The sequence below is a fragment of the Cydia fagiglandana genome, chromosome 12 (genome assembly GCF_963556715.1).
Source record: "Cydia fagiglandana chromosome 12, ilCydFagi1.1, whole genome shotgun sequence".
NCBI lineage: Eukaryota > Metazoa > Arthropoda > Insecta > Lepidoptera > Tortricidae > Cydia > Cydia fagiglandana.
In genome coordinates this window covers 19397034-19410272 of record NC_085943.1, presented here as the reverse complement: position 1 = coordinate 19410272, position 13239 = coordinate 19397034, and the positions used below count along the sequence as shown (strand labels likewise).

The 13239-nt window shown below is 36.8% G+C and overlaps 1 protein-coding gene across 1 annotated transcript in view; it reads right to left on the bottom strand.

Moving 5' to 3' along the window:
* Positions 1 to 12978, bottom strand: part of LOC134669703 (immunoglobulin superfamily DCC subclass member 4-like) — a 207434-nt gene extending 194456 nt beyond the window's left edge. Inside the window, exon 1 of the mRNA XM_063527383.1 lies at positions 12819 to 12978. Coding sequence (XP_063383453.1) covers positions 12819 to 12915 — 97 coding nt within the window. The 5' untranslated portion in view covers positions 12916 to 12978. The remainder of the gene's footprint in view (positions 1 to 12818) is intronic.
* Between the last annotated feature and the right edge of the window lie 261 nt (positions 12979 to 13239).

The window sequence follows — 13239 nt, the reverse complement described above, 5'->3', positions numbered from 1 at the left end:
CATTGCTTGCAGAATACCCGCTTCATCACAAATTATCAGCTCAGTCATGATTCAACTAGTCGTGAGCGCAAGCGTGGTGAATTGACAACAATTTATACTGCGTATCTTTTGATTTAACGTATTAGCCTTATACTTATATGATCAATATTTTTACAACAACACAATATTCTTTACTGCTCAAGGAACTTAACACATCAGTTATACTATTGTGCAGAACGGGCGGTCTTATCGCTAAAAGATTGATATCTTCCAGACAAGCAAACCAGGCTATTATAATGGTATGTTTTACGGATCCATATTTTCACTGGGCTTTAATCAGAATCATTGAGTTTATTTAAAAAACTCGAATTTTACACTCACCTCGTTTGAAGGACTAGATCCACTCATATCATAAGAGATGTTAATTTGGAATTTCTTGCCTAGTTGTTTTTGTTGTTACAATCGTACGGAATTGTAACGGATTGGTTTCTTTTTCTTAGAAGTCGGTATAATTTAGTTGTAATGTGCCTGGATGAAAATGCAGGAGGCAATTCAAATCAGATTACAATTTGATGTCATATGTACTCGTACAATGTACATACTACTCAAACTCAAAGGACCAGAAACATCATTGGAACTCAATCAGAATCACTCAGCCGTTCCAATGGTAGATTAAACAATAGTAACATACTCAATTGGCATGCATTTCTGTTCTGAAAAAAAAATAAACGGGTAAAATGATTGTAACCGAATAAAAAACTGCCGAATTAATTTAAACAATATTCACTTACTTTACTTATGGATTGCGTATATCAGCGTTACATTAAGGTTCCAAAGACTTGTCTGTTGATGTAACGAAGTATAGTATCTCAATTTATTCCCAATTAACATTCCAATATAAATTGTTATCAGAGAATCAGTAAATATCTACTTGAATAACGGTAAATGACAAAGGCAAAACTGTTTAGTATAAGCCACCACCAATACGTTTGCACTTAAGCAATACCCTAAGGTATAATGACTTCCTATTATTGAAAAGACTCCCAATGAAAGGCATACTGATTGAATGGCCTACTGCTTTCTATATTATCTGCTAACTGATTTAAAAGATACTTCTAAGTACATACTTTACTTTTACTCGAACAGAAATAGATAAGGGAGTGGAACAGAAATAGATAATTTAATGAATAGCCATTAGCCATGAATAACTAATTTGATTTTGTTAAATGAATTGGAATCAAGCAACACATATTAATTGATATCGCCTACCCAATCGAGATACTAAATACTAAAGTATACGACCCTACATATTCATAATAATTATAGAGACAGTAGTAAGACCATGGTGGATAGGTTTCTGAATAAGAGAAATTCTCAAGTATTCGGTTATTTAAATAAATGTGATAAAGTATTTTTAACAATGATAGTAGTCATTATCCGACTCTGTGCAAGTAGTTATGAAATTAAATGATGGTATAATGACAAAGACACAAGAGCATTTGTTACAGAGTATATTACCTATGTATAGGTAACGAAAAGTGCGTGCTGCGTGCAAAGCAAGTGGTGGGGGGAACCGAAACAAACTCAGCGCTTGATGTGGCTAAATACGACAAGTTTGCAAGCAAGTGTTTCTGTCAATTCACATACTTTACAGTTCACGTTCCTTTTTGCCTTAAAAATCATATTTACGATAAAAATGGGCCACGATAGATGTTGTGTGGTAAACTGTAATAATACTAGACGGTCTAGACGAAACATTAATAATAATAAATAATTTTATAATTTTCAACACTAGGCTAGAAATTAGCCTTTTATATCATATCATATAGTATCTGTTCCAGGCTCAACAACGTATTGGCTAAATATCTTATCTCGTCTGGCAACACAGCTTTTGCTAAGATGTTAATAAAATAGTATGAATAATACAGTGTGTACCAACATTAGGTGATTGTAATATTATGTAGTTATAATGCATGTTATTGAAAACTCTGCAAAAGCATACCTTTGGAACGTATATATAGATAGTTGTCTGTCGTCTATCACAGCAGACATTGTGATGCGAGTGAACATTATTTTTAACACAAAATGTGTTGATTTAAACCTGTGAAGAAGGAAGGAAAGGGTGATAGGTAACTTCAATTAAGTATTAAACTTTTTATGTTGTAAAAGGAAGAGATTAATCATGAGCCAAGTAATTATTGGTGTATGATCGTGGCATCAACTGTTAGCTTTATTATCAGATTTAATCAGAATATTGAGATATAAAATGCAGGCTGCAGCTAGACAAGAATCAGAATCACAATTAAAATCAGATGTCATATAAGGAAGTTCGACAGGTATCTGTCTTTATTAATTTTAATATTACTGTGAAATATCGGAGTGTTAAGGACATGGTATTTGTTTTATGTACGACTACTATAGGAGCAATAGTCACAAGACAGTTATCAGTCTTATTCGTTGCACTATCCTCTTGAGTCACAGTGTACAGTTGGACACCTGTCGTGTGTGGTTCTTCACCAGTGCTCACCATCAGTACCTAGATATGCTAGCCTGTAATGTGGCTTTGACTTTAATATTTTTCTGTTCGCCCACCGTGTGGCCATACGTCCATCCCTATCCCTACGTTTCCTTGCCATGTGGCCAGTGATTATGAGCTTCTCCAGACTATAGGGTCCTCTTCTACCTCGATAGCAGAAGAAAGTATATGCGCGATGAGTACAGATAGTGGATAACCTCGGTTTCATGTTGAGTTCGTCGAGACTTGATGCAATTTCACCTACTGCGTTCAAGCATTCTTCGCCAGTACCACATATCAAATGCATCTGTCCTATGATGGGTTTCAGTTTTAATATTCTAGGTTTGGACATGTACAGAAAGATCGAGAAAACAAGGCGTCCGCATTAGTGTGATCTTTATTGTATGTACTCCCATATGCATACCCTGGCGAGTCGTTTCACCGTACCTTTGGCCACCTGAACTCTTCTCACTACCCTTTGGTCGAAAACGCCATCGTCGCTTATTTAAGATCCCAAGTAAACCAACAACTTGCATCTAGATCATGCATCATTGGTACTCTTCATTTTAGTTAACAGGAATATCGACATACATCAACTCCGTCTTATTTCTTTTGATCCTAGGGTATGAACCTGGTCTGGATCCTGAGTATGGAGTTAAGGACTCATATCTGACATGCTCAATTTTAGAAGCAAAACCGCAAGTTATTTTCCACAGGCACTTAATCTAATTATAGTCATGTCATTTGCTTAACTGAGGTTATTGATACGTTGGCTACCAAGTCTACCAACTCAGACACCACCCTCTCATTATGTATTCACCGATGTTAGTGAACAGTTGCACTCCTTGATCAACTTTAAAAAGAGAACTCGACGTGTTATCCCCATTTCTCTCATAACCCTGACATTTTACTCCAGTTAAGGAAATCAAGTCTTTGAGAAAGCCTTTACAGAGTATACAGACAGACACCGCGCCCACTGTATTCTCTATTAATTGCCACACATTGAGTATTTGCTACTGAGTGAGTACCCTTCTATATCTCTCATGGTTGTCAAAGCTGTGAAGTGGAAATTTGTGAATAAAGGAAACAGAGAGGGTCAATTTGATAGACACAACAGTGAAAATACCGTAATACGGGAAGCTGGCGATTATTAATCAGTCAGATTCAGATCAGTTACATCAATTAAAGAATAGGCACGTAAAGTTGTAATGAATCGGTACAGCTTGCTTTGCTGTTTCTACAATCCTTAGCATGACTGATATATATGTACACGGGAAAGTAAATGTAACGCAGTAAAAAAGAATTGTTGACAGGTTTGTAACTAACCAAGATGAAAATAAAGTGCTTAGTTTATATTATTTGAGTGTAGCTCAGGTTAAATGCATAGATGGCTTTTAGACCTAATAGAGAGGCTGACACGACTGTCTCAACTTATTTAAACTAGATTATTTCACGTCAGCATCAGAAAATGATTAGACAAATAAAAACTGCAGTAATTTTTGGCACAATATCTATTTGATAAATCAGAACGAACTACAAGAAAAGGACTCGAAATAAGTGCCTAATTTGAGCTTAGCTTAAGAAAATAAAAAATAATGTTCTCTCGAGTTGTAGATAGGTTCTTTTTTACATTTTGATTTGTGATTAAATGAGAATAGCATTATTTTTCCTTGGCTGGGGAGGGCTGCCGGACATGAAGTAGATACACGTAGAGATGGATATGTCAGCAGTAGGTTTAATGAATAAGCAAGTCGATTAAAATACTTCACATAGTAGGTTACTGCCAGTAGTATTAAGTAAAGAGAAGTTGGGAACTTAGGTTACATATACACGTCACGTTCGGATAAGACGGTTGCTTTTATCGCCGCGGTGTTTAGTAAGGTTACAGTTGTTTAATTAGGTACGCAAATTATGCTGGACATTATGTATACGTCTGCTGTAGTAGAAGTTGTGAACCTTGAAGTAGTGAAACAAGTTATTAAGGATATCATAAAAGCAAAGCAGTATATAACATCACAGATGGTAGTCATAGATAAAATATAACTCGAATTGAGTTCTCACTCTCAACGCGAATTGAGTTCTAACAACACCGATGTTTGATATGAAATCGGTGTTGCCACGTTGTAATTAATGACTGCTTGGAGCAATTTGGAACTGAACGCGCGAGATTGTGGGAAATACCATTAGTCATAGGAAGACAGAGAGATCAGTAACGGACCAGAGATGACAAATCGCAGCCGTGATCCTACTCAGCTCAGCTCAGACATGGTAAGCGCTTAGTCGCTCACATCAATCTCAGGATCCTGCTTTCAGTCTCAGATCAGAGATCAGTTAGTTTAGCACAGATACCAATGAATCATATCAAGGATCATATTATTAATCAGTTCAGCACAAACATTGATGAATGCTCAGATCAATCTCAGGATCAAATTGTTAATCAGCTCAGCACAAACATTGATGAATGCTCAGACCAGTCTCAGGATCTTGTTCTTTATCAGCTCAGCACAAATACAGATGAACAATCGGATCAGTCTCAGAAACGGTGTGCCTCAGCACATCTCTACAACATCATCAGAAATTGTAAGAAATCTCAAGTCATGCCGATTCACAGCGCCATAGAGAGGCATTCAGAGGATGAACAGCTCAAATACATTATTATTCACATTAGTGTTCTTATCATCTAATTGTTGATTTATTGACATGTTGGCCTATGTTTGCCTATGGACATCTAATTTCAATTAAAAGAGTAGCTTCTTCCTGCGGGGCGGGAGTGTCGCGAATATCGAATCGCGAACCGGCTAATAGTTGCCAGCGTCATGGGGTAGATGGCGCTCGCAGTCACGTTTAAGTTAAAATAACCGCTTCTAGGTTATTTGTGATTTTTTAGGAAAAGATAAGAGGGTAGACGCCGAACGATAGGAATAAGACGAGGTTAGGTGCGAACAAAATCTACGGAGGGAGATAATTTTGCTTTTGGATCAATTCAACGAGTTTCTTATAGTGTTATTAGATTAATGATGTGTCTCCTGTAAATTGTGAATAACGTATATCAGTATTCAGAGTGAACAGTGATCCGAGGGAATTGTTGATGGCTAATATGAACTTATGGTAAACTAGTGTGAGGAATGGGGTCGCTATAAGGGGAGGTTTGGAGGCGACTAAGCTCAGGAAACCAGGTGGATAATCAGGTGAAACTAATTTTATATGTAGGTAATAAAGTAGGACACCAGCAATGAGTGAATCGTCATCTCACTAACGTCCAGGCCTCATATAGGTATGTCGTATGATTACATATCGCTAACCAGTATCAGTAAAGGCATCATCTCATTCGATAGGTTAAGCGTTAAGCGTTAAACGTTAAGCTATGGTGAGCTTGACGACACATGTGAATAAAATGCAATTTTGCTATCTGTTTTTAAAGTGCAAAGTAAGCTTTTCCAAGCTGGTGGGGTGAAAAGTATTTTATTGTATACCGTATTCTAGTGCAATAAAAACTTCTAATGTAACATTAGCCTCTAGCCGCCCATACGTCAAACCTTGCCGGAGACCTTTTTATAGGTCTCTGGGCTGCTAGGGTTTAGTAGTAAGTAGGTTTTTATGGCTCGTCTACACGATGGGCTAACGCCGGCCACTCCAAGGGACGCAGCCATGCGGTAGAATGAGATAGCAATATCACTTGCTCCCTCTAACGCATAAATACGCCGTGTCGCCGAAATAATTTTTTAGCTTGTAAGATTTTACTATTATATGTATGTAAGTTTGTAAGGTATGTATCTATGGGCCTTAGTTGCCTGATAATAAATGATATTTAATTTATTTTATTTTATATTTTATTTTATTTATAAATGCGTCCCTTGGAGTGGCCGGCGTTGGCCCATCGTGTAGAGGAGCCATTACGCGTGGTGAAGCAGAGTGATAAGCACGAGCATTAATTCCTGCTTTTATCTTAGATTATAAAATTAAGCTTGTATAACGCATGTAAGACGACGACGTACGATAGTAATTGATAATAAAGTGCTAGTTAATCAGTGCTAATGCTAGCCCGTTATACTTCTATTCAATTAAAGTTAACAACAGGGATCATAAATAGCTACGCAAAGAAATTATAAATAGCATCACTAAAAGTACAAAACTCGACACGTGTATCGCCTATCTACGAGATATCCTCAGAAGATGGAGATGATAACGATCCAACTTCCGGAAACTAAAATTCCGCACGTGTTGAGTTTTGTACCTTGTTGGTATGAAGTTCCACAAAGTAACGCCTGATTTGAATAATTATTAAAAGTTCACAAATAATATTTATTACTGATATCATAGCCACGATATAAAAGCTCGTCAAAGATATGTTTACATTTTTCGCCTTATTACAAAGGAGTAAAGTACAAAATTGTAAACATATCTTTGACGTTGCCTATACCTATTTACAAATCTGCGTTAAACAACGCCACGATTTTATTTAATCAAATTCACACGATCAACTGCATGGGCACACAAAGACTTAATAGTTACTCCAATAATAGCAACCTACACGTAAGACACCTCTTCAAGTGAAAACCATTAAAAACATCGCTGTCTAGGAGTAGGTACATTAACTGTCTACACCGCCACCGCAAACAATAGAACCGCTAAGGGCGCGTGTACACGGTGCCGCCTCCGCGCCGACACCGCACCGCCGCCGCGCCGCCGCCGCACATTCGCGCTATGTACACGAGACGCCTAAAACCCGCCGCGGCGGCGCGGCGGCGGGCTTTACGTTGCTCGTTGCTTTACGTAATGTGCGGCGGCGGCGCGGCGGCGGTGCGGTGTCGGCGCGGAGGCAGCACCGTGTACACGAGCCCGTGCGGCGGCGGTGCGGTGTCGGCGCGGAGGCGGCACCGTGTACACGCGCCCTAACTCGTCTCGCTAGTGACATACATCGTTATTCACAAACATTATCGAATACTTCGCTACAGTTAAACCAGAATAATGCACACACGGCTATTACGAATCTAAGGCTCGTATCATGCTGGTGAAAATCGTAGTATAAACCTTACGTTTTGTGAATCGGGATCAAAACAAAGGGTTGTGGGGGCTACGGTAAAATCACGAGACTCCAGAGACGTGATCAAAGGGGATTCGGGCCCTTAACGTTTGATTTGCTTTTTAGTCCACTCTAAGGTCAGTGGGATGGTTGAAGAGATAACTGGGGCGGTAAAACGATGAAGGCTGGGGAGTTTTACATATAAGCTGAACCCTGTTACTTGTATTATACTAATATTTAACATAACATATTACACATAACTACAAATGTTAAGCAATCATAATCTGCCGCTAAATTGAAGCGATTTTCGAACTATAAGATTTTTATGGCTCATATTTTAAGGGTGCCATCTACCTATATAATCGTAGGTAATCTGCATGAGATTTTAAAGTTAGGATCAAATTGTGGTCAATTTGTAAAGTTCCAAAAAGGCAAAAATTGGCACAGATTTTTGGCACGGGTATCATCAAATCAATTATAAAATTAGAAACAAATTATTAATTTGTATAAATTTTTAGGACAATTCGTTTAAACGCGTTTGTGTAGTTAAAATAATATCCGCGTTGAATATTTATTTCACCAAGGTACAAAAATTCAGATGTCACCTGAAGCTGTACCTATTACTGTTGTGACATTATTGCGGCTGCGTGGATGTCGCCACTGTCTCTGTCAATTTACTTGATAAAATTAGTTCGCAATATGACATTTATGTTATGAACTTAGGCCATTAATTTCGGCACACATTTAATCAAATAAATTAATAGATACAGTCGGCGTTAAAGTCGCAACCTTGGAGGATATAACCAATGGAGACGCCATGTCTAAAATTTTCGGTACAAAATAGTCTGCCGTTTTTTGCGGGGGAGGGGAACATCAAATGTATAGGTACGTCATGTCAGATAAACGTCAGTCCATACATATGGTTGACATGAGGTTGACCATTGGCCGCCTATTTTCGACAGAGGGGAACGCCTGTTAATGGCGGCTCCATTGTTAATTACTCCGAGGTCGCAACAGTACACACATGACAGATGGTGACATTTGGATTGCACCTGTAGTTGAAATCCAAATGTCACCACTAGCGAAGCCATGGAATATTATGTCAGAATTTTACTCATAAATATTGGTAAAACTTGGCATCCTTTTGTCTTTTAGTGTATTATTACCATACTGACACTACGCTACGCTAGCCTTACCCAGCGTATGAATAAACATCGGCGTGTTTGCATTTTTCGATATGGATTATTTCGGCGGCGGCGCTCATGTAGTGATGTGCACAACGCGGTTATGTATAAATATACGTAACAGCAGTTAGTTTCGAATGTATTTTCACCAAAATTTTATCATTCATTGGTAAAGGTTGACAGCCAATTTATTGTTATTTATTTATACAAAGTTGCTCAACGTTCTTCATATTATACAAAAAAATACCTAAATGTCATTTTTCATTTTCATTTAGGTATTTTTTTTTGTTCTCCGTGCGGAAAAATATAGTTATTTAAAAATATTACATATCTTTTCACATTCTGGCATCGTATCCAGTTTTCCCTTATTTGGGATATTTTCTCATGAATTATTCTCGAAAAAGGCACCTTATGATCCTGCGCAAACCTATTACGAGTACTGACTATTTTTAAAGAGGTTTTCCACCTTTTTTTTTGGAATTTTAAATTTGTACCTAATGTTAATGTTAAAAAGCCCTCCTTACACTATAAGGAGGGCTTTTTAACAAAAAATAATATAGCGTAGGAACCTACGACTCTGCTCCTTATAGTCAAATATCTATATATTATGGACATTAAAAAAACGGTGCCATACAAAGTAAAATAAAATTAAACAAATAAATATGCCTGGGCACATCTCTAATAGTTTCGTCGACGCTTCCGTTTCGTTTGCTGCTCATCGCACTGCGATAGCCTATTGTTTTCCAACATTCGCGACCTCTGTGTATATATAACCATGTGTAAATATATCTGTGGGAATATAGGTTTTGGGTTGAAAACATAATCAAGCGTGTACCAGAAGCAATTGGCATACTTTTTTTTTTTGGTGTTTGGTGTCATAGTGCGACATGAAATAGTAGAAATTAAATAAAAAGGAAGTATAAATTTCCATACCAAATTTTTGCCATGTTTAAGCATTCAACGTCAAAAATGTGGCAGTTACGTAGAAAGTTGCGCCCTCAATAATTTTCTACAATTTCTTATCGGACTATAAAGGTGGCCACTGACGAGCCTTCCAACAGTCCAAATAGTGTGGCTGCAATCCAAAATCGGTCCGTGAATGTCAAAAACATATTATAATGTTTAATATTAGGATGCCGTCCATTTGGATGGATCCATTGTAACGGCATCCATTTGGGAGGCTCGTCAGTGGCCTGCTTAAGTAAGCCAAGATGGCTTCTTATGTCTATTTTTAGTCTAAAGCACAAAGTCGTTAAGAAATAAAGTGTCAACATTTAGGTAAGTACGTCAGTTTTCTTCTACTGTGCATGACTTAGGTACCTATATCTTTTGCTTTTGATGTTTCAATGTGAATGACACTATTAGACGAAAAAAATGTTCCGTCATGAAACTTATTGGCTTATTTTCACGCCGTATTTCTACAGTATGTAGGTAATCAATATAGTATACATATCTGTGATTCACATTCCTAGTATTTCATGTAGGTATATAAATAAACGAAGTGACAACCAAATTCACTTTATTTAAATTACGAATTTATGTCGTCATAATAAAGTCTCAATTTCAAGAGAACTTGGTTGGCACTTGTCTTGTTAGGGTTCCGTACCCAAAGGGTAAAAATCGGACCCTATTACTAATTTATATTACAATCAATATTGATACTTCATGCATCTAAACGTTAAATAAAAAATACAGTCAATATTTTCCAATAATATAAATTTAATTAAGTACAAAGTTTAATTAAGCACTGAACACGGAACTATTTTGTTTACAAGTTAATCAATCGAAATAATCAAAACGCGTTTGTAACCACAACATACATTATTGTAGATTTAATATCTTAGTTACCACTTTTGAATATAATAATATCATGTTTAATATAAATGGTCAAGGAAGCCAAACGTCTTGGTCTTTTTTCAGGTAACAAAAATAAATTACATTAATTTGCTTTTCACTGTGGCAAAGTAAAATTTTCACACGTATGGAAGCAATACAAAAGACGCTAGAGCTGATTGCGTAATCGTTACACATGAAAGTACAATTCCATTTTTGAATCAAAAAGCCATCACCAATAGCGTTCACTGAATCGGTAATCTTAAAACACCCTAGTAAAATCATTCGCCGAATTTTCATTCGATTCCTTCCAGTCGGCTGGCCAGGGCTGCCACGCACTCCGGCCCGATTGATTCGTGATTGATATTGCGGTCTTGCATTTGCCCCTCCCTCGTGTGAAATGTCCCGCGATAAGTGCTAGGGTTGGCAACAAGAATAATTTTCAATTTGGGCGGATACGATATAGGTATCAAAATTCCAATTTACATAATGCGTTTATGTAAACTATGCGTGTCGGCATATTTCCGTAGCATTTAAAGAATTTTAATTTTCAATAGCAATAATAAAATAAACATTGGAATTTCTCTACAGTTTAAATTCTACGGGATGAAATATTTATTATAGAAACTACGGTCGTACAAAATCAATATTGTTGATAAAATACTGAATATATAATGCGTATGGACGTATAATATTTTATGCAAGTCCACTACAAATATTTTTTGTGGAGACAGTTTATCTTTTTTTATATGTTCGGTTCTCGAGTTTTTTTCGTGAATTTTATTGGTCCTAAAATGGTTTATGTATAAATTATTTGTATTAAATAATTAATAATAAAATTATAATGAATACTGTAAGTTGATCAAAATCAAGAGTAAAGTATCCGGTTAGCTACTTAAAAATATTATACCTACCTACCTCAAGGATTGTTCAATTATTAATATAGTTTTAGTTATAATACTTTTTGCAATAAACACGCTCTAAATGAATAAACCTACCACAAGAAAATTATAAAACAAAAAAGTGAACTGGTATTTGTAATTCAGTGGCGGTATTTTTATAGTCCAACGAACGAATATTAAATAGATTTAAGCGTACATTTATTACATTTAAATACTATAATTCTAAAATACAATTACAAGCCGGAAAACTTTAGTCTTTTCTTTTGCATTCTTATTGAAAATATGTCCCTAGATTACTTTGTAGAAACAGCAATGCAGACTAGAGGCGCTTTTCATTCGTATCACTTAAATTCCTTGTCAACATCGGTTATTCGAAAGCCCTTCGACAAACTCTTTTATTTCTCAAATATTCTCGACTCGCATACGCTCAAGATGAAATGCGAAATTTGTTTTCCATTCTATTCGTGAAATGACGGTGGAATAACTTATTTTGTTTAATTTGGAACAGCGACAGCGAATACTTTACGGGGATTGTGCAGGTTGCCTCACTCTTTATCGCCGGTGGCGTTCTCGAGTTTGATAACTTATTTAGGTAATGTACGACATTTCATTTCCACGCTTATTCGGGAAACGAGATAATCATAAGATCTAGAAACGATATAGAGATCAACTAGATTTACATTAGATATCGTCTAGATGTGACTTGGATATCTAAGTCATAACTTGTCGAAATCGTTCAAGAGGGTCTCCAGAATCGCGGAAACGTCAAATTTGACATATCTATCTTACAAATATCTTTAAATTATCCATATCGTAACTTGTTGAGGTCTAGTAGAGATCTAATACATTTTCAGAATCGAGCCGTTCGTCTGGTTGGTTGGTATGATTTCATTTAATGTCGACATGATTGCTTTGAGTTCAATTTGTTTATTACTAATTTTCATTATGATAACTGCACTACCGAAAAAAGTGTATGTAACGAATAATACTACGTTGTAAGTTCATACTAAAATATATTTTTTTAATGTACCTTAATAAGAAATACCAATTACCATTTTAAGTCAGACTTTTCCTCGACCTAACAGAAGCCATGTTTGTAAGTAGGTACTTAATTTTTTTTCAAATGGCGCCTGCCGTTTGAGGAGTAATCAGTGCATTTTTAGAGTTCCGTACCCAAAGGGTAAAACGGGACCCTATTACTATGTCTGTCTGTCACCAGGCTGTATCTCATGTCTGATAGCTAGACAGGTCAAATTTTCACAGATGATGTACTTATTTCTGTGGCGCTATAACAACAAATACTAAAAAGTACAGAACCCTCGGTGGGCGAGTCCGACTCGCACTTGTCCGTTTTTTTCTATATGTCTATTGACTTCACTTACCTCCACTAGATACAGAAGCTGTAGTAGCCACGCAGAAGCAGTGCAGTAGCAGCGAGAGCAGCATCTTGCTCAACACTCTGGTCCCTGGATCTCTCATGCTCGCTCTTTCATCTTACACTGTTTCCAACTTGCTAGAGCGAGACCTTGCATTTTCTTAGAGTTCGTTACATTCTTCAACGTGGTACCTGAAAAGATAGAAAAAAAAAACAATTAGTAGAGTATAGCACTGTATAATGCATTGAAATGTCCAAGCCAAAGTGATGGCGTGTAGAGTCTGTAACGAATTGCAAGTGTTATTTTAACTTCAAACTAAATTATGACGTATGAATAACACTTGCACTGCGTGGGCTATCAAAATCTTCGCCGACTTATCTATGTCTAACTCTAGTGGCAATTAGAAGGCCATCGATAGGGAAACTTG